We start from the raw sequence: 25,380 nt of genomic DNA, 5'->3' as shown, positions 1-25,380 counted from the left end.
TATAAACCGGGGAACATCTGCAACTCCTGCTTCTTAACTCACGAAGGCGGAAGGTTTTTCCGTTTTGTGTACTGGGTAGTGCAGGGTTTTCCTGACATGACGGAATGGTGAATGTGACTCATGCATCAAACTAAATAACTTATATTTTGTACTTACTTATGTTCTCTGTTTATTATTATAAGTATTCAGATTTGTTTTTCCTAATTTAGTCAAAATGTTATTTATGAGTATTCATATTTACGAGATGGTTACACCAGTAGTGCTATGTTATACTAAAATTAGGGTTTCTCAATTTACACTTCTTTATACTTGGTAATACTTAGTTATATTCTCTGTCTCCTTTATCCTATTACTTTGAACTAATAAATGTATTAAACTACTAAATATTTTCCCTCCAATAAGAGAATAACAGAAAATAGAAGTACATACACACACCAAAGTTTGCGAGTAAAATCCCAATACAAATACCAAGAGAAAATACCAAATGTCAACGTTAATAGATGTGGAGAGGAGGAGGAAGAGACAAGACACAACACTAACGTCTCTGCCTTGTGCTTGGCCCTGCCTTCGATTGCTCTTGTCTCTGTTTGCCTAAACCCACTTCTTTTTGGAGATTCTCTCCTTTCTCACCCACTTCCTCATTCACAGCGTCAGCAACGTCTGTTTCTTCCTACCAATTAATATAATATAGTGTTACTTTATTATACTAAGCGTTACCACACAATACTAAGTATTAACACATAGTCAGGAATTATATCATCAACATTCTCTACAATCCTCCTCTCCATGATTCCAGCAAGCATTATATCCTCATCCTCGGATGGTTGCAATATACTCTCGATCTCCCTGGTGTTACCCAGTGTTTCATAGATATCCGAGAGAGGGAAACCTGGAAGGGTGAATGATTGGAACTTCTGCCTGCACATCCGAGGACAAGACCTATCTGCTCTTCTTACATCTTCTCTGTACTTGTTCTTCAGACATGGGATGGCTTCAAATGCTAGCAACTATACATAACTCAAGAAATTACACTTCACCTCAAATATTACAAGACCAACATATTCTAAATAAAGCCACATATCTCCAATGGAGTAACAAAGCTTGGAAATGTGCATGCATCTGTTTCGATGACCGCTTTGAAATGCCTCATTGTATGCTCAATCTCCTTCATGTTCACATCAAATCAATACCTACCCCAAGAAAATGTTCTACAAGCATCAAGATCATCAGCCATTCTCAGGAATAAGGGGTCAACAGATGGTGCTCCCTTTTCCGGTTTTTGTCTTCCACTAATTATGCAGGATAAGAAGTAGGCGACACACATCTTCAACCGATCAGGATGATCTCGATATCGCATTGACTCTAGTTGTTTTTCAATAGCAACAAGGGAGGGGACATTATTCTCGAAATAGGTGTCCTTAAATGAACTACTTCCTATGCTACCCTAGTCTTCTGGGTAAGGTAGACCGTTTAGTCCAGACAAAAAGGCATGCTCTGTAAAGGGAATAGCAAATAGGAACCCCATTTACTACAAACCAAGCTTCCCTCTTCTTGTTTGTTTTTGCTGTCCGAAGCAGAAGCATCCACATTCCCATCATCTTGTGTGTTTTCTCCTCAGACATGGTCCTATGCATGTGCCAAAAATGCTGGAACTGTGGATGTTCTCTAAACCATCTCAGCTCATCCGGTTCAAGATCTACTGACTCTAATTTCGCAACAGCTTTGTGGATGTAACATCTTGTTCCCAACTTTATAGCATTATGATATTGACTGGGATCAAAGAACATCTTGACGGGTGGCAATGGCTGATTCTCCTCCTCCTCAGCCTCATTTTCGGTAGTATCCGTTCTGTCCTGCCACTCCACTATACTCATCTCCGAATCGGCTACTTCTACCATTTTCTCCTGCGACGAATCGGAATCTGAGTACAGTTCTTGCCTAGCATATCTAAACCCACTTTCATCATACCTAAACCCTCTTTCAATACCATCCATGACTCCTATTTTGTACTTACCAACCGAATAGAGAGAAATATAACACATATAAATCGATTTTGATTCTACACAAAATCGATTTTACATCTACAAAGTTCTCTAAATAATAAGTCGTTTAACCCAGACAATGTAGAAAACAGAGGACGAAGACGAACAAACCTGATTTAGAGCGTTGCAGCAAATCACTCATAGTTGTCCCAGGGAATATTACACGAACTTGGCGACGATGATGGCGATTTCAAAATTCAAATTACTCAAATATTTTTTTTTTAGTATTTTTGATATTTAGGGATTGACCCAATTCTTCATTTTTGACCGAGGACCCGATTATTTATGGTTTTAACCCGAGTGGGCGTGGATCTGAGTGGTTGGGTTCGTAAATATCTAACTTTACTAAGACCCCCAAGTATTTGACCACTTTTCTCATATTTATTCCTTTAAAATAAATCGAAAACAAATTAATTCTAATGACGATGAGTTTGAAGAATTTTAATAATGCGGGAGAAGCACGCGAGATTATGTCTTATACTTTTATTTGCTGCTCTTTATTTTGCTAGACTAGATAATGTCTAATGGCAAACAAGAGAAAACATCGTTATTGTTATAAAATGGATGATTATCCAATACTTTCTTTCATAGATAAGTTTATTACCTACCCCATATACAAGTTTGTTATTAACTTACGTTTGCTGAAGTCTCAACCATATTATTATTTTATTAGTTTATATAATAGTATAAATATGTTATTTCAGCTTTGTAAAGAGAAGAAGCAACTGAATAAGAGAAATAGTTTTCTTCTCCTCTCCTTTCTCTCGTCTCTCTCCCTCAACTTATTCTTACTCTCATAATTTATATATATATATATATATATAATATAATATATATAGAGATAATATATGGAGATGCATATATATATAAATATATGCTTTAATTCACATTACGTTATCAGCACGATCGACTCTTAATCCATCCATATATTTGGAGGTAAGATTTATTTATGTTTAATCGATCTAAAATTTATATATTATTTACGAAGACGGAAAGATAAGCTCTGTCTCTCCATTTACGTATTATTTCGGGTTGATAGGTTCTGGCTTCTCCAAACCGATGATTTAAATTTATATTCAATTTATTTTTAAGTTTACGGGATGATAGGCTATGCCTTCCCCGAACCGATCGTTATGATAGGCTATGCCTTCACGATCATATGATCATATGGTAGAATATGTCTTTTCAGATCATAATAATGGAGTAGCAAGTAAAGCCTCCTCCTTGTTTATATTTATGGAGTGGTAGGTTATACCTCCTCCTTATTTAATTTATGCTATACATTTAAATTTATTTATGGAGTTGTAGGTTGTGCCTTCTCTTTGTTTAATTTATGTTTATACATTTAAATTTATTTATGGAGTGGAAGGTTAATCTTCTTCCTTATGTATATTATGGAGTGAAAGGTTAAACCTCCTCCATGGCTACAAATTATTGGAGTGGAAGGTTAAACCTCCTCCATGATCAGAAAATGTTGGAGTGGAAGGTTAATCCTCCTCTGTATTTATATTTGTGGAGTGGAAGATTAAATCTCCTCCTTACTAATATTATGGAGTAGAAGGTTATGTCTTCTCCTTGATCATATATTTTATGAAGTAGAAGGTTAAACCCCTTCGTGATCTTAAAATTATGGAGTTGATGGTTTAATCCTCCTCCTTAATCAAATTTTATGGAGTGGAAGGTTAAACCTCCTCCATAAACACAAATTGACGGAGTGAAAGGTTATGTCTCCTCTTTATTTTTATGGTAGGCTCGGTGCCTTCAAAACCTATGAAAGCTATACCAGTTATGTTATTATTATGAGTTTATATATTTTATTATCTTTTATATTTTATCGATTACAGTATGGATCAAAGACATCAAAACCTGTCTTTAAAAATCAAAAATTTTGGAAAAGCTAAAAGCCCTGTATGAGCTTAAAGCTCTGGAAGAGCCAAAAGCCCCGTAAGAGCTAGAAGCTCCGGAAGAGATAAAAGCCCTGTAAGAGCTAGAAGCTCCGGAAGAGCTAAAAGTAAGAGCAAGAAGCTCCGAGAGAAAAATGTTGCACAAGAGCACATGATGGTAACATACATATATGTTATAAGAAAAAAAAGATGGCATGGGTATATACCATAGTAAAAGTGAAGTTTACTAATTGAATAAACCGGTTAAGCCATCCTGGTAGTTCTAATATAAGATCATTGAGAATACATGTTGAAAAACCAGAAGCTTTTTCAACTATTGCATGTCTTAAAGAAAAAAAATGAAGCCATCATGAAAAGCATCCATGGATGGATCACCATTTTTTAAAAAGCTCATTGGATATGTGTTGGTCCAAGAGTGGAATTCAATTTGAGATAGATAGACCTTGAAAGTGACATCATCTCGAGGGAGAGAATTAAAGAATCCCACTCGAGAGTAAGCTGAACATCTAGAAGATTATGTTTGCACTCGAAATGAGCTTAAGATAAAGCAAATCCAAGGGATTGCAAAACCAATTACGGTGATCTCCATGTGGTGACATAAAATATGCAGTATGGCATATAGAAAACAGCTGATGGATCCTCATACGAACCTGAAGTTTATATTGAGTGAAAAAACAAATCTCATATCCCAGCTGAGCTCCACTAAAAAATAGAAGTCCATGAAGGACGGTCTATTTGCATCTATGACACGTAAAAAACGTGATAGACTACTTTGGTTGCAAATCCTCAAATGAAAAAGAGCAAAAGAGGATTGATCTCCTGAAAAGATTATTGACATGGTTAATGATAAAATCAGGTACCTGAATGAAATCGATGATAAGATATCTCGATTTACTATGTCATTACAAAAAAAGTGGAACCAAAGATTAACCTCTAGAGGAATTAATCCCTAAAGGATTATATTGGAATTTCTGTTCCCGGGAACACTACTCGATTGAAATAAAGAATGATGATCATCAAAATTCCTGAAGAGTTTCTCGAGTAGTATAATAAAAAGGATTATTCTAAATGTGATCTTGAACCGGTAACTGGAGATATGTTTACGACACGTTTTGCCGATTGCCACTTTGATGAAAATGAATTCCCTGCGTTGAGGAGGAGGATCTAGAGAATCACAACAAGATAGCACAAAAGTGTATATAAACTTTGGTTTATCTCGATCCTCCTACCAATAAACGTGAGGTGAAGTTCATAAAATTGTACATTTGCAAAGTTTGGCAAATCAGTTACTTGATGTGTTCAAAGATATAAGATGGGTGACGAAATCATATATCCCCGCTGCTAATGCTCCATCAAAAGAAATTTTCTGGAATAAATTATTGATAAGAATAGAGCAAATGAACCGCAGTAATTAAAGCGCGGGAGGCCGATAGGCTTGTAAGATAAAAATCCCTTCTTTGTAAAAAGGTTCCAAAAGAACGATATAAAGAAAATGTCCTTAAGACATTTGTGAAAAGGTTCCAAAAGAACCATATAGAGAATATGTCCTGAAGACATTTGTGAAAAGGTTACAGAAGAACCGAATAAAGATGTCCTGAAGACATTTTTGAAAAGGTCTCTGAAGAACCAAATAAAGATATATGTCCAGAAGACATATATTAATGGGTTCCATAAGAACTATATAAAGAGATTCGTCTAGAAGATGAGTGTGGCTGCACTTTTTTTTCCTTATCATGGTTTTTGTCCCAATGGGGTTTTCCATGAATAGGTTTTTAACGAGGCAGCAAAGAACATGCAAAATATAGATCTCTTAAGAGGAATACTTCTGAAAAAAGAAGTATGATGATATGCGTAGATGCACTCTTTTTCCCTTACCATGGTTTTTGTCCCATCGGGTTTTCCATGTTGAGGTTTTTAACGAGGCATCAAGGAATATGCAAAGGATTGACATCCAAATGACGTAGAAATCCAGACTCAGCTATCAAAGAGAGCGACTCCATCATCTAAGCGTTCAATGGAAAAGAAGAATATATATATCTTTTCCAGGGGGAGTGTTAGTGCACTTTTTCCTTATTATGGTTTTTGTCCCAAACGGGTTTTCCATAATAAGATTTTTAACGAGGCAGTACATAATATATTGATAGTGATGGATAATCAAGGGGGAGTGTTATAAAATGGATGATTATCCAACAATTTCCTTCATAGACAAGTTTATTACCTACCCCATTTATAAGTTTGTTATTAACTCACGTCGCTGAAGTCTCTACCATGTTATTATTTTATTAGTTTATATAATAGTATAAATATGTTATCTCAGCTTTGTAAAGAGAAAGAGCAACTGAATTAGAGAAATGGTTTTCTTATCCTCTCCTTGCTCTCATCTCTCTCCCCCAACTTATTCTTACTCTCATAATTTCTATATATATAATATAATATATATAGAAATAATATATGGAGATGCATATATACATAAATATATTCTATTAAAACAGAAGCACATTTAGTGCTTGCATCCAAACACTCCCAAAGTTTTTTTATAATATTTTATTTTATTTTTATTTTTAATTTCCGAAAATTAGTTATTAATTTAGATATTTTTAGATTTCCTAAAATCTAGGTCATCTTTAATTTAAATTTCAAATTATTAAAATTTTAATTAAATTTAGTTACAAAAATTTGCATTCAATTTAATTTAAGTTCAAAAAATTAAAAAATTATAACTAAATTTGATTACGAAAATTTAGATAATAATTTTAATACTTTAGAATTTCTTAAATACACAAAAGATTTAATTTAAAATTTTAAATTTAAATAATATTTTTATAAAAATGCATAGTAAATAAATATTTTATCGTATTTTATCATAAACAATCGGTCTAAAATATCAAATATTTGAGATTAATAAATATTTATATTATACAATAATATGATCGAGCTGATTATAGTTATATATATATATATATTTAAGGTCTATGAGTTAATTTATTAAAACATGTAAGATATTAAGATGATTTGAGACAATTAAACTAACATGTTACATTTTTTTAATAGCACAAATAGTAAATAAATATCTTATTATATTTTTTCAAAATCAATTGGTCCAAATATTCCATATTAGTAAATATTTATAGGGTTATACAATTATAATTATAGTCTTATACGAGTTAGTTTGTCAAAACATGTAAGATATTAAAAATGATTTAAGACAACTAAACGGATGGATTAGCAAATTCTTATATATATAGATTGTTTATGTGTAAATTTAAATTCACATAATAACAAAATTTATAATTAACATTAGATCAATGTATACTTAATTAACGTATACTCTTATTCTACTAATATACAAATTTTACTGTTTAAAATTAAAATATGATAACAGTTTTTTTATTTAAAAAAATAAATAACAAAAATAAATTATATCTAAACAAAAAAGATAAATGCAACTTATATTAGAAATAAAAAAAAATAAAACATTCCTGTGCAGACGCACGGGGTTAAAATCTAGTATATGCTTTAATTCACAAACAATTATTTGTTTGTTGTTTCACTAGTTTCTACAAGACATTGACTTAGTTAAAAACTTAATATAGAGTTTAATTCTTCAAATAGAGTATTTTACTAATTTTGTACGATAGTATGTTCTTTAAGAAGCATAAAAACACTGTTTTAGAACTAAATCCAACATACAATACTAATTTATAACAGTTTATTTATTGTTAGGTAATATAAGAGAAATCACTAATATAATTAAGGGTATTACCACTAGATACCATTGATTAACATCAATATTAGTTCTCTCGGTCAACCACTATTCAAACTGTATTGTTGCTTATAAAATTTCCACTCAGTCCCTATTATGCTTGCAACTCTCATTCTCTGCTTATAACTTCTAATCACCTGCATGTGGACTCCAAAGAGAAAAGATGTGAGGTTTAGATATTTTTTTATTTTATTGATATTCTAAATATTTATCTTGTCATCAAGTCTCTTTCTTCTTGTGTATCGTCGCCTTCTCCATCGTTCCATATTCCTTCTTTTTTTAGGTGTTCTTTCATCTTTCCATTTTGCGGATAATGGTTACTTCTCGTTGAGGTAGCTAATACAGTGTGTAACTTAGCATAATAACCTAATATATTATCACATTAAAAGGAGGTGTGCCTTGTTATTATTATTGTTGCATTCAAAATTGATATTTCTTCATGTTTGATGTAATAACTGATATAATCTGATAACTATTGGTTTAACACATATATGTAAAGTATCAGATATTATTGTTAGCATATTACCAAAATAAGTATTATTGTTAGCATATTAGCATTCTATATGATAACTACATTAACAATAAAACAAAATAAATACTTGTGTCCAGTAATTTTACTATATATCTATTAAATTAATCACTCATTTGATATCATTGTTAGCGTTAAAAGTAATGTTATCAATAATGTAAATGTTAACTTATGTCAAGTTAACAAAATAAACATCAGCTAACTTCTACAAAGTTTTGGTATCTGGCAGATCACATCAAACCACGATACAAGACAAATCGTAATATTCATTATGCAAGGTCACATAATTAGGAAGGAGATAGATGAATGCAGAGAGTGTGATGTTTGTTATTCTCATATTTGTTTACTTGTTTTTTTCTGTAACTATCTACGTATTTAATGTTAATCATACAATATATTTCTTAACAGTAAGTATGTTTGTTAAATTGTTCCATATAAACTCATTAATCAGTTACAAGAACATAAAATTCTTAACATTGTTACCATCATCAACATACTTATCAATCTATTTGTTAGAAAATTATAATAAAATATCGCTTTACCAAATTAACTTATTATTAGCACGTTACAAAAATTAGATACTATTATTAGCACGTTACAAAAATCAGATATTATTGTTAGCACGTTAACATTTTATATGATAACAGCGTTAACAATATAACAAAGTAAATATCTGCTAACTTTATATACGTTAACTATATTATATATAATAACTTGATCACCTTATCTATGTTAATTCATTTTGTTGTGCTAAATAATTCAATAGTATATTGTATCAAAAATGAAAGATAACTTTGTTCAATGCTAACTTAATTACGATCATTGTCAAATTTAAATGAAAAATTATTAAGTTAGCACCACTATTGTTGTCTGGTAGACATCCAATGTTCACATTCTTTCATTCAGAATAATATTATTTTATTTTCGAAAAAAAAAATGCAATATTAAAATATGTAAAGAATAATTTATTAATTTTATTCAAACAAAATGCAAGTCGATAGGTCCACAAGTTTTTTTTTTGTCAGAAAAGCTTATACTCTTGTCGGCTCATAACGCGTTACTTGTAAGTAGGGGTAAAATGGTGAAGAAAAGAGGACGTGATAACTGACACCCAATTTTAAAGTATCTTTTGGTATATAGCTTATTAATTGGTCAACTTTTGGCTCTGATCAAAATCACCCATTAATTAATGCTTGAGACATTATCGATATCAAAAATCTTTTTTAGAAGTTGTGGAGTAATAGGTTTAGCAGTTGGTAATTCGTCTGTGCACAAGTCTCTTTGTGTCATTAGTTTAAGCTGTGTTTGTCTTTGGCTTCCAAAGCATTGATGGCTTCATCAAATTCGCTAATTGCATACCCATAAGTATCCTTAGATTGAGGAAGTCATGCATTTTACTGAGTGTTTTGAATTGCTTTTATTAATTTTTTTGTGTCAAAACTTTATCTGTAACAAATATAAATTTGAAGATATATTGATATATTTTAAAATACAAGAATTGTTGTCCTAAATCATATGTTGAGATACGTACGCTGAATATTGAAGATACATTTATTGCGACCTAAAAATGTATCTCGAGTAATCACTTTTTTTTTATTGTCAGATCTCGTGTAATCACTTATTAGCAATTAATATAAACATATGTAATTTAACTTTAGTTATATAACTAATTTTACTATTAATTAATTTAACATCAATTTAATAATACATGATACAAATTTTTATTAATTTATATCTACAAAAATATAAATGCACATCAATTAAGAAAATTGATACAAATATTACATCAATAAAAAAAATGATGCTTATAAGTTTTTAATTATCTTTGATGTTTGTTCCAGATTGATAACTACAAGAGGAGTTGAGAAGTTTGGTTTCTTATAAATAACTATGATTTATCTGCAGACTCTAAAAACCAATGTATATTTTATCATACATAAAACGCTTAATTATTTATAAAATAATTTATAAATTAATATTAAAATAATTTATAAAAGTTAGTACTAACTTAAAATAAATACATATATTTAAAGCTGATAATTATAATAAAACATTTACCATTACTTATATTAATTAATGCAAATTTTTAACATCATTTTTGCAATCAACACAAATTAACATCGATTAAATAATTGATGCAAATATGTACATTGTTTGCTTAATTGATGCAGATATTTATATCACTTGTTTAACCGATAAAATATTTACATCAATTGCTTAATTGATGTGAAATATTTGCATAACTGATGTAAACATTTGCATCACTACTTTCAGAATCACTTATTTAAAATTCTTTTACATCATATATATAAGTAATGAAAGTATAAAAAATAAATGATGTAAATCATTAAAAAAAATTTACATCACTTAAATAAGTGATTTTAAAAGTGGTGATGCAAATGTTTATATCAGTTAATATTAAAATAATTTATAAAAGTTAGTACTAACATATAATGATTACATATATTTAAAGTTGATAATTATAATATAACATTACCATTATTTATATAATTAATGCAAATCTTTAACATCAGTTTTGTACAATGTTTGCTTAATTGATGCAAATATTTATATTATTTGTTTAACTGATGCAGATATTTACATCAATTGTTTAACTGATGTAAAATATTTTCATAACTGATGTAAACATTTACATCATCACTTTTAAAATCATTTATTTAAGTGATGTAAAATTCTTTTATATTATATATATTAGTAATATAAATATAGAAAATAAATGATTTAAATCACACTATTTTTTTAGTATATTTACGTTAGGTGTACATATATACATTGTACTAGGATAATACCCGTGCTATTGCACGGGTTGATTTTTATCATTTAATAAATTATTATGCATTTAAGTAATATAGGTTGTATATGTGTGATGAAGTTTTGTGAATTTGTGTTAGGATAGGATTTAATGCGTTAATATGTGTAATTGTTTTTTTTTTTTGGTTTTGCATATTGTTAAATGTTTTCATTTTTGTGTATAAATAATTGAACACATGAAAAATATAAAAAAATTTGTATCTAATATTATATTTGAAATTTAAAAATTCTTGTATCTAATTCATACTCATTTTAAAAGACAAATTTAATAATTTGTTAGTCACCTAAATTAGGTCTAGGCATTTTGGAAATGTTTCCTGTCCCGACTCATATCTATTCTGAATTTCCCATTCCATTCTCATTCTTGTTTTAATAATTTTCTGTTTGAGATTATTTATTTAGTTCAAAGGGATCTAGAAAGGATACAGAAAGTGAACGGAAATGAGATAGGGTATCCGTATTACCTGTTTAAGAATTGAAATTTTTAAAAATAATAAAAACACCTAAAAATATCTCTAATTTCCCAAACTTCCCAAAATTTTCCCTAATTTCTCGAAACACCCATCCCGAAGTTGATCTTTACCAAAAATTTTAAAAGTTTGGGAAGTAGTTTTAGATTCTTGAATTTCTCGAGCTTGTTCTGTTACCCGAATTTTTCGTCCCGTTTCTTTAAAGAAAACACTTTGGATAGTATTTTTTAATTTCCGAATTATTCGTTCCCGTCCCTTACCCGCATTTTCTCGTCCCATACCCGAAATGCTCAGGCTAGATACCATTTTTCTATGGTTATATTAATAATTTTCTTCTTAATATTGTTGCTAAGATAGTTCATACAACTTTTTTAAAGTATTTTAAAAACGTATATTAAAGTTATATCTCTATCAAATTTAGGAATTTACAGCTGAAAATTTTAAATCAAGCTCAGATTAATCGTTTAGAGTTTTATCCATATGGTGAATATACATTAGAAGTGTTCAAAATTTCAAGTCAATATTGACAACTGTCATCTATCTCTATCTCTTACTTATAATCGGTTTTCTACCTAAACACCATTTTATCAATTTTTTTTCCATAATTACTCATATCTAAATCATTCATTTTTAGTTATCATTAATGACACTTAGAAAAATTTTAATTTATTCAAAAATCTTTAAAATTCTAATTTTTCCAATAAAAGTTTAGCACATAAAACTCTTAAAATTCTATTAAAAATCATACGGTGTAACATCATTTTTATATTTCTACGATAGACTCTAATTCTTTTTTCTTGAATCACTATCCATTATTTTAAAATTATTTTTAATAATATTTTTTCTTTAATACCTTAACAACGTAAAATTAAGATCAATACTAATCACCTCTCTCTATCAGATTTAGGAACCTCCAGATTTAAACTATTATAAGATCACACATCAGTAAAATTTTCTAAATCAAGCTTAAAGTAATCATTTAGAGTTTTATCCATATGGTAAATAATAAACTAAATATACATTAGAAGCGTTCAAAGTCGATCTTAACTCAACTATCTACTATTGTCATTTACTATAAAAAAAATCGCTACATATTATTTCAAACTCAAATTCTCTACAACATTTTCTTGAAGTACATTGAACATTTTCTCTAAGTTAAAGTCCATTCCAATCACCACTCTATCAAATCCATAAATTTCCAACACAGAATATTGTGGGAGTCACACATCAGTTAAAACTTTTAATCATGTTAAAGTTTTACTGATATGATGATTTAGAATTGTTCTTCTGTCTCTTGATTATACTCAGGTTTATGCTGAAACAGTAGGCTACTGATTTACTATTTGAAATCTCATATCTGAATTGTTCCTTTCGAGTTTCTGGTTAACTTTACTGTCTTTGTATGTGAAACTTTGAAAACTTTTATTCTATTTTTATTGTGAGACTTTGAGGACTTTTAATTTAGTAAAAAAATATGGCCTTTAAAGTTCTAGTTTACCTTAAATTAAATTATTCCTATTGCAATTTATATTTTACCGAAAAATAATGTTTAAGGTATCTTCCACCTCTCTACCAGGCTGCCATTTATGAAATCTAGAAACAAAAGAATTAGAGATTTTATCGTCACAAATCATGCTCCTCATCTTCACTGGTAAAAGATATTTCGCAAACGATTTTTTCCCATCGTTACAATTCTCTTTTTGAAGAAAAATCTGGATAGATTATAAGAGCTACACATCTACGTTTCAGTGATATAAATAGGCGGTACCAATACATTAAAAGTATCTTTTCTAACTACTGCAACGAAATAAGGTTCAAAAAAAAACTACAGCAACGAAAGCGCATCTGTCCGAAACATGAAAACAAAAGTATATCCTCATGAAGTTGTCTCATACTTGCTTATACATATCGAGTTTTAGTTCTTTTGCAGAGTTTTAATGCCAATGGTATAAGTTTGGTTCACCCTCTCAACTCGATCTCTGTGCACCATTTCTTCTGATCAAGTGATTGCCTGAGATTCGTGATGTCAAAAATACTATCGAGGTCGTCTTTCAAATGTGTTTCCAACACTTCCGAGAATAGAGCAAGAAAATGATACAGATTTTACTGCCGCAAGTAGAAGACATTGTGAGATTTAGACATGTCACTCTTCCAAAGGGAAATTTTATTAAACTACAGCCCCACAATGGAGTTGCACATGTAAAATCTCTGCAGCATACCATTTTCTTTAGATACAACAATACATAATCGTTCTCTTTAAAAAAAAAAATACATAATCGTTAAATAATACGTCTAACACTATCGACTTGTGCATGTCTTCCTTGTGATTTATTTCAGTGTAATATATTATACATACTGTAGATCCTATATAAACTTTTAATGAACCAAAATGTAACAAAAAAGTTGTTAAAAGATTGAAGTATCTGAAAAAAAAAAATTCGAATGAAATGCATATTTAAACAGAATGTTTACCTTTTTTCTTTTTCAAGTAAACAGAATGTTTACTATTTGATCTGTTCTCTTCAATTGTCAATACCTTTAAACTCCTAACCTCTATTTAGATATTTGAGACCGTCATTACACCATGCTATTATAGTTAGTGAAGGATTGAAATTTCTGAACTATTCCGATTTTTAAAAAAAGTAATAAATTTTGAAAATAAGAAAATAGAAACAGTCAGAATTCCAAAACCCTTATATATATGAGTATAAAAATGATTTTAATAGTTATAGAATAATTTTTGTAGCATTAGTTGGCAGAATATAACTTAATAAAAAACATAAAATAAACCCAAATTTGGAAAACATAAAGTAACCATCGTTATATGGAAAAAATAGTTATTGAATTCAAATATTTATATTCAATATTGTAAGTTAGAATCGTACTGTAGGATATTTGTCATTATTATACTTTAAAAGGAAAATACCATGCATACTAAAAGCCAGAGATTTTCCTATATTTGAACAAAAAAATGTTAAAACTTTAAAGGTACCTAATCTTGTTCTTTGATTACTCGAAAATTTCCTTTCTGTGTTATTGCTACCTGTAAAATCTATAACTATCATAACTATTGGAACTTTTGACAAAAAAAAACTATTGGAAATTTTTGAGTTGTGACTGTCTTATCATAAAAAATTATATACAACCATAGTTTAAGTTTACAAACCTTGAGCCAAATTTATTCCAATTGATGAACCACAACTGGTGTCGTAAACAATATTTCACATGTCCATTAAGAACCAAATACTGTCAAAACTTTAAAGAAACATAGAATAAACGTTTACCATTACAAAAAAAGATAAAAAGCTCTTTTTTTAAGATATAAACATGCATATGATTTCTTATTATAAAATAAACAAAGAAAAAAGTAGTGATATGATGAAGACGATAAAAGATGTACTAATATTAGAATCAAACAAAACCACATCAATTGTTTCTCTGTTGAACGAAGTGAACTGTTTCCAAAGTCTTATAATCTTGATCTTTATTTTTCACATATTCTTAAAAAGCTTTAAGTAAGACACTAAGCTGCAGGAAGCCATGGAAAATAAAGATTAGAAAACTCGGAAGTAGGAGGTGATGAATGAAATGGTTGTGAGTGAAGGAGTTTATATAGGGAGTAGACTACATAGATTTTTTTCAAAAATAATTTGAAAACTTGAAAAGCAGCTAATATTTTAGGGACTAATAAATGAAATATCATAACAGAATCGGAAACAAAATATCCGTTTACATAGCTGAATTAGAAAATATAAAGGGTTATAATAAATTTCTTACCATAAATAAAATAATTAAATGTTAATAACTTAAATTACTTAATATTATATTGATTTGAAAAATCGGGAAGCGGGTGAACTATAAATGAAAAATCACAAAAAATAAGAAACAAATAGATCTGTTTGCATAACTGAATTCAAAATTTTAGAAGCCGATAACCAAATTTCCTTTTGTAAATAGATTAATTAATGTTATCTTTTAAATTGAGTTGATAATTTGGAAAGTTGGTAAAATATTAACGCCTAAGAAATGGAATATGACGACAAAATCGGAAACAATATTTAATTTAGTTAAATAACAGATTATGAAAGTATTCTAATGGATATTATTTAGTATTTATAGATTCTAATAATTTAGTACCATTTTTAACGTCAATTTAGTACCATTATTATACTTGTTCAAAAACAAAAAACACAATATGGCATTATGCATATATTGTTGTTCCGAATTATTTGGTTACCATATTCAATATAGATTTCAAATTCAGAAAATCACATTTCCCTTATTTGTTCGTGCATTTATAGTTGAAATTCAATTTCAAATAAAAATATCTAAATTATTATTCTGCATTTATAGTTGAAATCAAATATTTGATCTGTATATATATTCCATCTATTTTATCTTTTTTTAGATATATACAAAACAAATCTAATTTATGTATGAAGAAATAATTTTAATATATTCCATTTTAATATCCTCAATTATTTTCGATGTAAATCTGCTATGTTTCATATAGTTTTATTGTTAAATAAATTTGCATCAAAGATAAAAAAAAATCGGAAAATAAAAAAAAATTGTTACAGAATAAAAATATTTACGTTTTTTTTTGTTTCATGATCGTTACATATTTAAGAAATGTTCAATTATTTATTTTGATGTGCACAATGGCAATTATATGTATTGATGAACGAAAAGGGAAAATATTGTATCACAAAATAAAAAATTAAGCATATTAATCATTTGTAATATTATAAATTGTTATAATTAACATTTTAAATTTGTAATATATTAATTTAATCGTTTAATTTAAAATAAGGAATTTAATGTATTTTTATTACATGTTATTGTAAATTTATAAAATGTAATTCCAATAAAGAATTTTGAAGATATTAGTACGGTTGAACTAAATAAGAACAATGAATAAAGAATAAATAATTAAAAATTACAAATATACATTAATTGGCGAATTAAGTTAACTAATGAAAAAAAATTAGGTGGAATAAAATGAATTATTTAAATAGAAAAGATTGAGAAAAATTGTGGAAGTGACACATCAGCAAAATGGCCTCCAAATTCTGGCCTCCAAATTCTTTCTGTTTAATGTATAGAGGATAATTTAGTCACTGTTTATTATTCCATTAATCATCCAGTTCAGTTCGAAAATATTATTGGGTTTAGCAAGATTGGTCACTTTAATATATTTATCCCTACATAATTAAGAAGTCTTTGTACAGTGACTCATTTTGTGATGAATTCAATAAATTTTTCTATTTCCCTCTCAGCCTCTCTCATTTTAATACTGTATACCAGTAAATCACAAGCTCATGCATCTATATAAACAAGACATAAACCCCATTTTCTTAATTACAAAACTTAATTACAATGTCGTCTTTTTTCTGTTCATTTTGCTGGCATCGACCGTGAAAGTTTATACGCCAGACGTGGTGGTTGCCAAAAACGGTTCTGGTAATTTCAGAACCATAGTAGAAGCGATGATGCTGCTTCGGGGACTGGTAGGTTCGTGATATACGTTAAGCAAGGAATCTACAGTGAGTATCTTGAGATTCGTAAGAAGAATGTACATGTTGAGAGGTGATGGTAAAGGGAAGACCATAATCACCGGAACCGAAGCTACGCAGGAGGAGTCAAAACATTCGATTCAGCCACCGTGGGTACGTCTCGAATTCCGTACCTAAAGATTTCCCTACAATTCTGTACAATTCTATGAAATATTTTTTTTGTTTGTCATTTGAAGTGACAATATAGTAACCGTCAAATAACATAATAGTATCAAAAATTGGTAAGTTGTCAAATAACAAAATTTAACAATATCAAAAACTTTTCTATTTGGATCAAGATCGTTTTGTAAAAAAGTTAATAAAAATAAATGATGTTTAATAATAATTTTTCCTTGATAATTTTTGTTTTATTTTTCCAAAATTTATTAGATTACGTGTAACATTCAAGCTGTTTTGCAAAATAATAACAAATTGTTATTACGGCTCAAGGAAGAACTGACCTGAATCAGTCCTCGCAGATTATAATTCATAATTCACGAGTCACTTTTGCTTCAGGTCTCCGACCAGTGTTATAATCTACCAAGGTATATCTAGGTCGACCCTGGAAACAGTATTCCAGAACCATTTTCATGAAAACTTATCTAGATGGTAAAGTTGATTCACTAGGCTGGTATGAGTGGGATAAAATAACATCCACTTTATTCTACGCGGAGTCCAGAATGCAGGCCCGGGTGCTTCGACTTCAGGTCTCGTAAGGAGAAGTTGGTTATTTTATTTTTTTTTCAGTTAAATTTATTGTGTAGTTTTTTCATGTATTTTTTTTAGTTACAAATTAATGTGCTCGTAAGGAGAAGTTGGTTGGTGTCAATTCGTAGCAAGAACTATATCTTCGAAACTCACGTTCTAGTGAAGATGTTTTGTCTAAGCCCTAAAGTTTTTGGTTCTTGTTTGGATTAATACGACTTAACATTTGAAAAAAAAATAAAAAAAATAGAACCTAATGACCATAACATGCATAATTATACATAATCCTCCAAACCTATGTCAAGATCCACAGTTAAACCGAACCACAAATGAAATTAAATATAAGAAAAACATGAATAAAAAAGAAAGGAAAATATAAGCAAAACATATATAGTATAAAGGAAAGAATAGGTAGAAATAAATAAGTATATGACACAAATCCATTGTTTTTGTTAAAAATACTATTTTAAATAAAACATGGATTTAAATTTTATGTCTTACAAACTTTTAAAGGACTAAATATTTGGCCCAAAAAAAAAATAATATATATATATATATATATATATATATATATATATATATGGTAGACCTAGATTATAGCCTAAGAGCATCTCCAATCATAAACCTCTCCTTAGAGTTTATAGGGGTTTTTTTAATATTTTTTTTTGGAACAGTGATGAACCCCAACCATTTTTTCACCTCCAATCCTGAACTTTTCTTTGGAGTTTATAAAAATAAAATATAACATTTTTAAAAATTATTAGTTGTATATTTGATTTATTTGAGAAAATTTTTTTAATAAACTAAAATACATATAACCAAATTTATATAGCATGATATGATTTAGAAATACAAAATATAGAAATTTTTGGTAAAAAACATACAAAATACAAATACAACTCTATTGCTAAGTTTTGTCTTTCAAATACATACATTTGTTGCAAATTGGAAATATTTTTGTTTGTCATTTATACATTTGGTCAAACCAGTGAGTTTTTTTAGCAATAGAGTTGACCAGAAAGAGCATGAGGAAATTTTTTTCTTCACGCAACAACCTATCATATGCCGATACCTGTCCAGTGATACTCGACTCATACGGGTTCAACAGATTCACTCGAGTCATATGGATTCACTGAGAATGAGCTTCTTTTTTAATTTTTAAACCCAAAATAACGACCGGACCCACTTGTAGTGCTGAAGTAATCTCTCGTTGGAGATGCTCTAATCCGCCTGTCTTACAGACTGGTCTGGACGATTATCACCAGTAGCAGAAGATATGCTGGCGGAGTGAAGACATTTGATTCAGCTACTGTTGGTATGATTACAAAATCCAAACTAGAAATTGATTATTAATTTTTAAATTTCATGAGGATATAGAATCTGACTGCTATATAAACCGTGAAATATCATAACACTTTCACAAATTAGTATGTTTTTAACTAACAAAATTTACAACATCCGCAACTTTTATGTTTGTTCTAGATTGTATTGTAGAATATTTAATTAAAAAAAAAGAGAATTGAAATCGAATAATTATTTTCAATCAGTTGTTTTTTGTTTATTTTTCCAAAATTTAACTAGAGCATTGCTACACTAGAGCCATGATAAATTGATAATCTATTAGATCACTGATAGGTTGTATGAAGATTAAAGATTTTGGATTTTGGATATTTCCTTGCAACCTTAAAGATTTGGTACAATTTTGGAAAAGATAGTGGGAAAGAGTCGAAAAAAAATCTGTGTGGGTTTTGCCACTTAAATACAATGCAGACAATATCATATTAATAAAGAATTGGATTGATATTCCAACAATCCTCCCTTCAAACCAAGAACCACATAAACTTGTGGTCTTTCTAAGCCTCTGCGAAATTTGGCACTCATCTTGTACCACAAATGGAATCCTACCGTTTGACTTTCTATACCGCAAGAAAGACTTTCGATACAAGACACCAGCACCCCAATCGCAAGGTCACTTTGATGGATCTCTCTCCTACACCGAACAGACAACCTACACCCACTTGTCTAGATCTACTTTTTCAAGAACCTGACTTTGATACCAATTGTTGGGTTTCTCAAGCTCATGATTAATTCCTTATTAGTATGATATTGTCCGCTTTGGATCCAAGTGGCAAAATCCGTACAGATTTATTTTTGGACTTTTTTCCAAAAGGCCTCATACTAAATATTTCTGGAAATGATTTATATACTATACTATCTTGGTCTAAACTTTCGATGTGGGATTTAGATTGATATCCCAACAATCCTTCCCTCAAAACCTGCACAGATTTGTTGTTGGGTTCTTTTCCAAAAATCTTTATACTAATTATTTTTTGACATGATTCATATACTAGACACTTTTTATCTAAACTTCCGACTTAGGACTTGGATTGATATCCCAACATGTAACACGTACGTTAACTATAGAAACTTGTTATTTTCATGTGTCATCTCTTGATATCTTTTCTTACTAGACGTGTGGTCTTATGGATGTTTCAACCTTACTTCGTTCTTAAAAGGATGAAATTGTAACCCCCAAAGAGGCAAGGAAACAAAGCATTTTGAAGGAAGAAGACGACCTTTGGGTTCACCGTTTACAAGATCATACCTCGAAGGCTCCATTGGCTATCCACTGTAAAGAATCAGTCAAGAAAAAAGTGATAGACTGAATTTATGAAACATGTGGTCAAACAGTTGTTAAGAAAATAAATTTCAGTAATGTAAGAGAGAAGAGAACAAAGCTAGGCTTCTCAAAAAAAAAAAAAAAAAAGCTGGGCTTCTCATTGGCAATCGCGAAGCAGATACTTTTCTCTCAGTAATTAGGATGAATTTTAGCCGCAGGGAAAATATAAATTTTTATGTCTAAAAATCAAACAAATCAAGCTCAATTCTGATGTATCGTTAGATCTAGTTTAGGTGGTGAAATTTCTCTAACGTTCGGTCAGGACATATTTTATTTTCTTATCTATCGCTACTCTTTATTTGCTAGGAAAAATCTCATGATAACAAATACGACATTTCATTACTAAATTTGTAAGATTGTAGTATGTTCTATGAAAACCATAAGAATTGTGTTTTAAAATTAAATCCAACATCCGATATCAATTTAAAATGTTTCATTAATTTTTAGGTAATATGAGAGAAATCACTAATACAATTTTCTGACACATCGTTGAAATCAGAAATCTTCTTTTGGAGTTGTGGACTAATAGGTTCAACACTTGGTAATTCGTCTGTGCACGAGACTCCATTTGTCATTGCAGCCGAGATTTCAATGTTTAACGTTGCATAATCCTTGGCAGCCAAAGCTTTGATGGCGTCATTCAAATCGTTAAGTGAAGAAGAGCCATAATTGTCTGAGCATTGAGCATAAACATTTTTAGATTGAGGATCTATAGTGCTATTTACGAGTGCTTTGAATTGCTTCTGCGCTTCTAAAGCATCTCGTGACACATAATTGATCAAAAACTTTGCAGTATCAGAAATATTTAAATTATTGATTCCAGGAGTAATCGATTTAAAGAACTCTAAGCAGAAAGAAGGTTTCGTATGTCGTGAGCAGATGGTGCTGACCTCATCTAGTGAAAGTTTCATACTGAATCTTCCATATGATGAAGCCACAAGAAGGAAAAGCACTACCAAAGGAATCAATAAAAATTTGTTTTTTACATACACAACCATGTTTTATTTCTATGTTTATAATTTGGAGATTTTGATTTTCTTTTTGTAAGTTTAGAATTAATATATGACATTTATATAGACTGTAGTGTCACTGAACTAAACCATATCTAAATTGAAAGTAAATGTCATCATCTATTTTTATTTTTTAGTCAACTTGTTTGATTATGTACCATTATAAGATCATTGAGTCAATAGTCAAAACATATAATGTTTCATTGTTTTGGTCAATACTCAATAGCATTTTTTCAGTGGTCAAATTTTTTGTCAAAACATTCATTTTTTGTGTGGTAGTAGTGCATATATGTTAACTTTATAATTTATAGATTTCATTCATGTAAACATTTAAACAGCATATCAGCATATGCGACGACAAAAAAAAAAAAAGCATATTTCAAAGAATATACATATTTTTTAGATTTTTGGTCAATTGCATGACGACTTTGTTACGTTTGAGTTTCGTCTCTAATTTTTAACGATTTTGCGATGTAGTGTTTGCGACAATTTGAGAAAGGGCTTTTGACGTTGTTTTCTTGTTGTAGTGATGTATATAATTTTATATTATTTGGTTTTTCAATTATCCTAATTCGTTTCTCTCACATACAAAACTGATTTTGCCATTTGTTCAAAAAATTTCATAAACAATGAATCTTCCATAAAAAAACAAATCTTCGTCTCTTAAAAAATGTCCGTGGAATATTAGAAAGATGACTAATTTATCGTTATATAAACTAAAAATTACAAAAATAAATTAATATATTTTCGTTTTTAAGAAAATATCTGCGGGATTTTTTTCTTCTTATTGAAGTCATGTGTACTTATTACCATATTAATTGAGTTTACATTTTATCCTATATAAATTTTACCATTTATATATATATATATATATATATATATATATATATATAGTAGAGAAGGAGTTGTTTGTTTAGGGTTTGTTTTTTCTTCATCGCCTTCTCAAAAGTCTCCTCGACTTCTTTCTAAGTATATGCTATCTTGAACGATTTTTCAAGGGTTTTGATTTTCTCTCGCATATCTCTCGTTCCTTTGAATCGTGAATCGGTAATAGTCAAGGTCTTTTGAGGAGAGCTTTAAGAGTCAATTCTCAACATGAAGACGATAAATGACTTTGAGCAAGGATGGGAGTATATGCAGGTTGGTATTACTAAGCTGAAACGATTTGTGGAAGGACTTCCTGGGCCAGCACTTGACCCTGAGCTATATATGGACCTTTACACGACTGTCTACTGCAGGAGCAGAGGGAAACCTCCTCATGATTACTCAGAGAAGCTTTATGACAAGTATCATGAAACAATTGAGGAATATATTAACTCAACAGTTTTGCCTGCTTTAAGGGAGAAGCATGACGACGAATATATGCTGCTGCGAGAGTTGGTTAAAAGATGGTCTAGCCATAAAGTACTGGTTAGAGACCTATCCTACATCTTCCGCTATCTTGACCGTTACTTCATTACTCGTAGATCACTCCCATCTCTGAAAGAAGTTGGCCTGTCATGCTTCCGTGACTTGGTTTATAACCAGGTGCAACTCAAGGTCAAAGAAGCTGTAATAGCACTAGTTGCTAAAGAGCGAGAAGGGGAGGAGATTGATCGGGTGCTAAAGAAAAACATAAAAGAATTTTATGTAGAGATGGAAAGATACGAACAAGATTTGGAGAGCTTCTTGCTTGAAGATACAGCGTCTTACTATTCTCGCAAGGCATCAAGCTGGATTCAAGAAGATTCTTTTCTTGAATACATTCGCAAGTCTGAGGAATGTCTAAAGAAGGAGAAGGAGAGAGTGAGTCACTACCTTCACCCAAGCGGTGAGCCAAAGCTGGTTAAGGAAGTGGAACATGAGTTGTTGGAAGTGTATGCAAGTAAGCTTCTTGAAAAAAAGCACTCAGAGTTCTGTGAAATTGCGCGAGGTTTGGAACCTATTGCGAACATACTCAAGCAGCATGTCATAGACGCAGAGGGTGAAGAAGACACGGCTGCTAATCAGGAACAGGTTCTTATCAGAAAAGTGGTTGAGATACATGATAAATACATGGTCTATGTCACTGACTGTTTCCAGAACCACACACTCTTTCACTGGGCTTTGAATGAGGCATTTGAGGTATTTCGTAGCAAAACAGGCGCTGGAAGCTCTTCAAGTGCTGAATTACTCGTCAAATTTTGCGACCGAATTATTCTCAAGAAATGGGGAAGTGAGGAGCTTAGTGATGAAGCTATTGAGAAGGTGGTCAAAGTCCTTGCATATATAAGTGGTGACAAGGATATTTTTGCAGAGTTTTATAGGAAGAAGCTGGCCCATAGGCTCTTATTGGATCACGGTGCTAATGAAGATCAGGAGAGAAGTATAGTTACAAATCTCAAGCAAATATTTGGAGGAAATTTTACTTTTAAGATGGAGGGAATGGTGACAGATTTGACATTGTCAAGAGAACATAAAAACAGTTTCAACGAGTATCTAGCCAATAACCCTGTGGAAAAACCAAGGATTGATTTCACCATCACTCTTCTTACCACTGGTTTTTGGCCAAGTTACAAAACGTTTGACATAAATCTGCCCAGTGAAATGGTCAAGTGTGTTGAAGTTTTCAAAGGGTTTTATGAAACGAAAACGACATGTAGGAAACTTACATGGATCTATTCACTAGGAACTTGTCACATCAACGGAAAGTTTGATCAAAAGCCCATTGAATTGATTGTGTCTACTCACCAGGCTGCTCTGCTTCTGCTTTTCAACACAAGAGACAAATTGAGTTACACTGACATCCAAACTCAACTGAACGTGAGCCATGAAGATCTTGTGTGGTTGTTTCATTCTTTGTCACGTGCTAAATACAAGATTCTTATCAAGGTGCCAAGCACAAATACTGTTTCCAAGACTGATGTTTTTGAATTCAACTCCAAATTCACCGTTAAAATGCGCAGAATAAAGATCCCTCCTCCTCATGTTGATGAAAGGAAGAGAGTCGTTGAAGATGTCCATAAAGATAGATGCTATGCAATTGATGCTGCCATTGTCAGGATCATGAAGGGAAGGAAAGTATTGGGACATCAACAACTTGTTTCTGAGTGCATTGAACAACTTAGCCGGATGTTCAAGCCTGATATTAAAGCGATTAAGAAACGTATCGAGAATTTAATTACCAGAGACTATTTGGAGAGGGACAAGGAGAATGCTAACATGTTTAGGTACTTGGCTTAGCGAACAAAATAACTATGGAGGTGGTTGGCTCATGCGAGAAAGTTAATAAATCAAAGCACCTGCCTTTTGTTTTTTTGTTATGGGGGTTTTGGTTATTGGATATCAAGTAACAACCTACACAAACAGAAGTTTCTATGGAGCCATATATAAACTAGGGTTTAAAGAAGATATTTTTGTTTCTTATGTTGTGAATGAAAGGGTGGAATCATTTTTAATAGGGGATTTGAATTTCCAAATTCCAACGAGTTTTCGATGGATTTATGAAAGATTTCCAAATTTTCAAACAGCTACGTTATGATCAGAAATTCCGTCTTGTAATCTTCTATTAATTTGAAAAGTATATATTTTATGTTACTCGAATCATCCATTCCGACAATTATATATTCTTATTTATAAGCCAAAAATTGTACAAATCAAAAAAATCAAAGCCAAACCAAACCAAGATTCTTTTTGATTACTGTACTATTAAAAGTTTTGACCATAACGCATTGCGAATTTGCGATACAGTGTGTGTCTATATTGAAAACCTTATAGTAATGTTAGAAGAATACTAACTTTGAAAAGTTACATTATTGTAATGTAGCAATCAATATTTTTAAATAGACGATAATTTTAAATTAGTATATATTCCATATAATGCATGTGACCATCGTGCATAGAAAATTCTAAATTTATCATAAATTAATATT

At 30.3% G+C, this 25,380-nt stretch overlaps 1 protein-coding gene across 1 annotated transcript; it reads left to right on the top strand.

Moving 5' to 3' along the window:
• Positions 1-4,782: 4,782 nt before the first annotated feature.
• On the top strand, positions 4,783-24,691 carry LOC18010548 (cullin-1). Its single transcript, XM_006393433.2, has 3 exons — positions 4,783-4,802; positions 21,321-21,351; positions 22,592-24,691. The coding sequence occupies exons 1-3, from the start codon at positions 4,783-4,785 to the stop codon at positions 24,689-24,691; spliced, it is 2,151 nt and encodes a 716-aa protein (XP_006393495.2).
• The last annotated feature ends 689 nt before the right edge of the window (positions 24,692-25,380 follow it).

The sequence above is a fragment of the Eutrema salsugineum genome, unplaced genomic scaffold (genome assembly GCF_000478725.1).
Source record: "Eutrema salsugineum unplaced genomic scaffold, Eutsalg1_0 scaffold_7, whole genome shotgun sequence".
Classification (NCBI taxonomy): domain Eukaryota; kingdom Viridiplantae; phylum Streptophyta; class Magnoliopsida; order Brassicales; family Brassicaceae; genus Eutrema; species Eutrema salsugineum.
The sequence above is the reverse complement of the archived record's forward strand: the minus strand, read 5'-3'. Positions and strand labels throughout refer to the sequence as shown.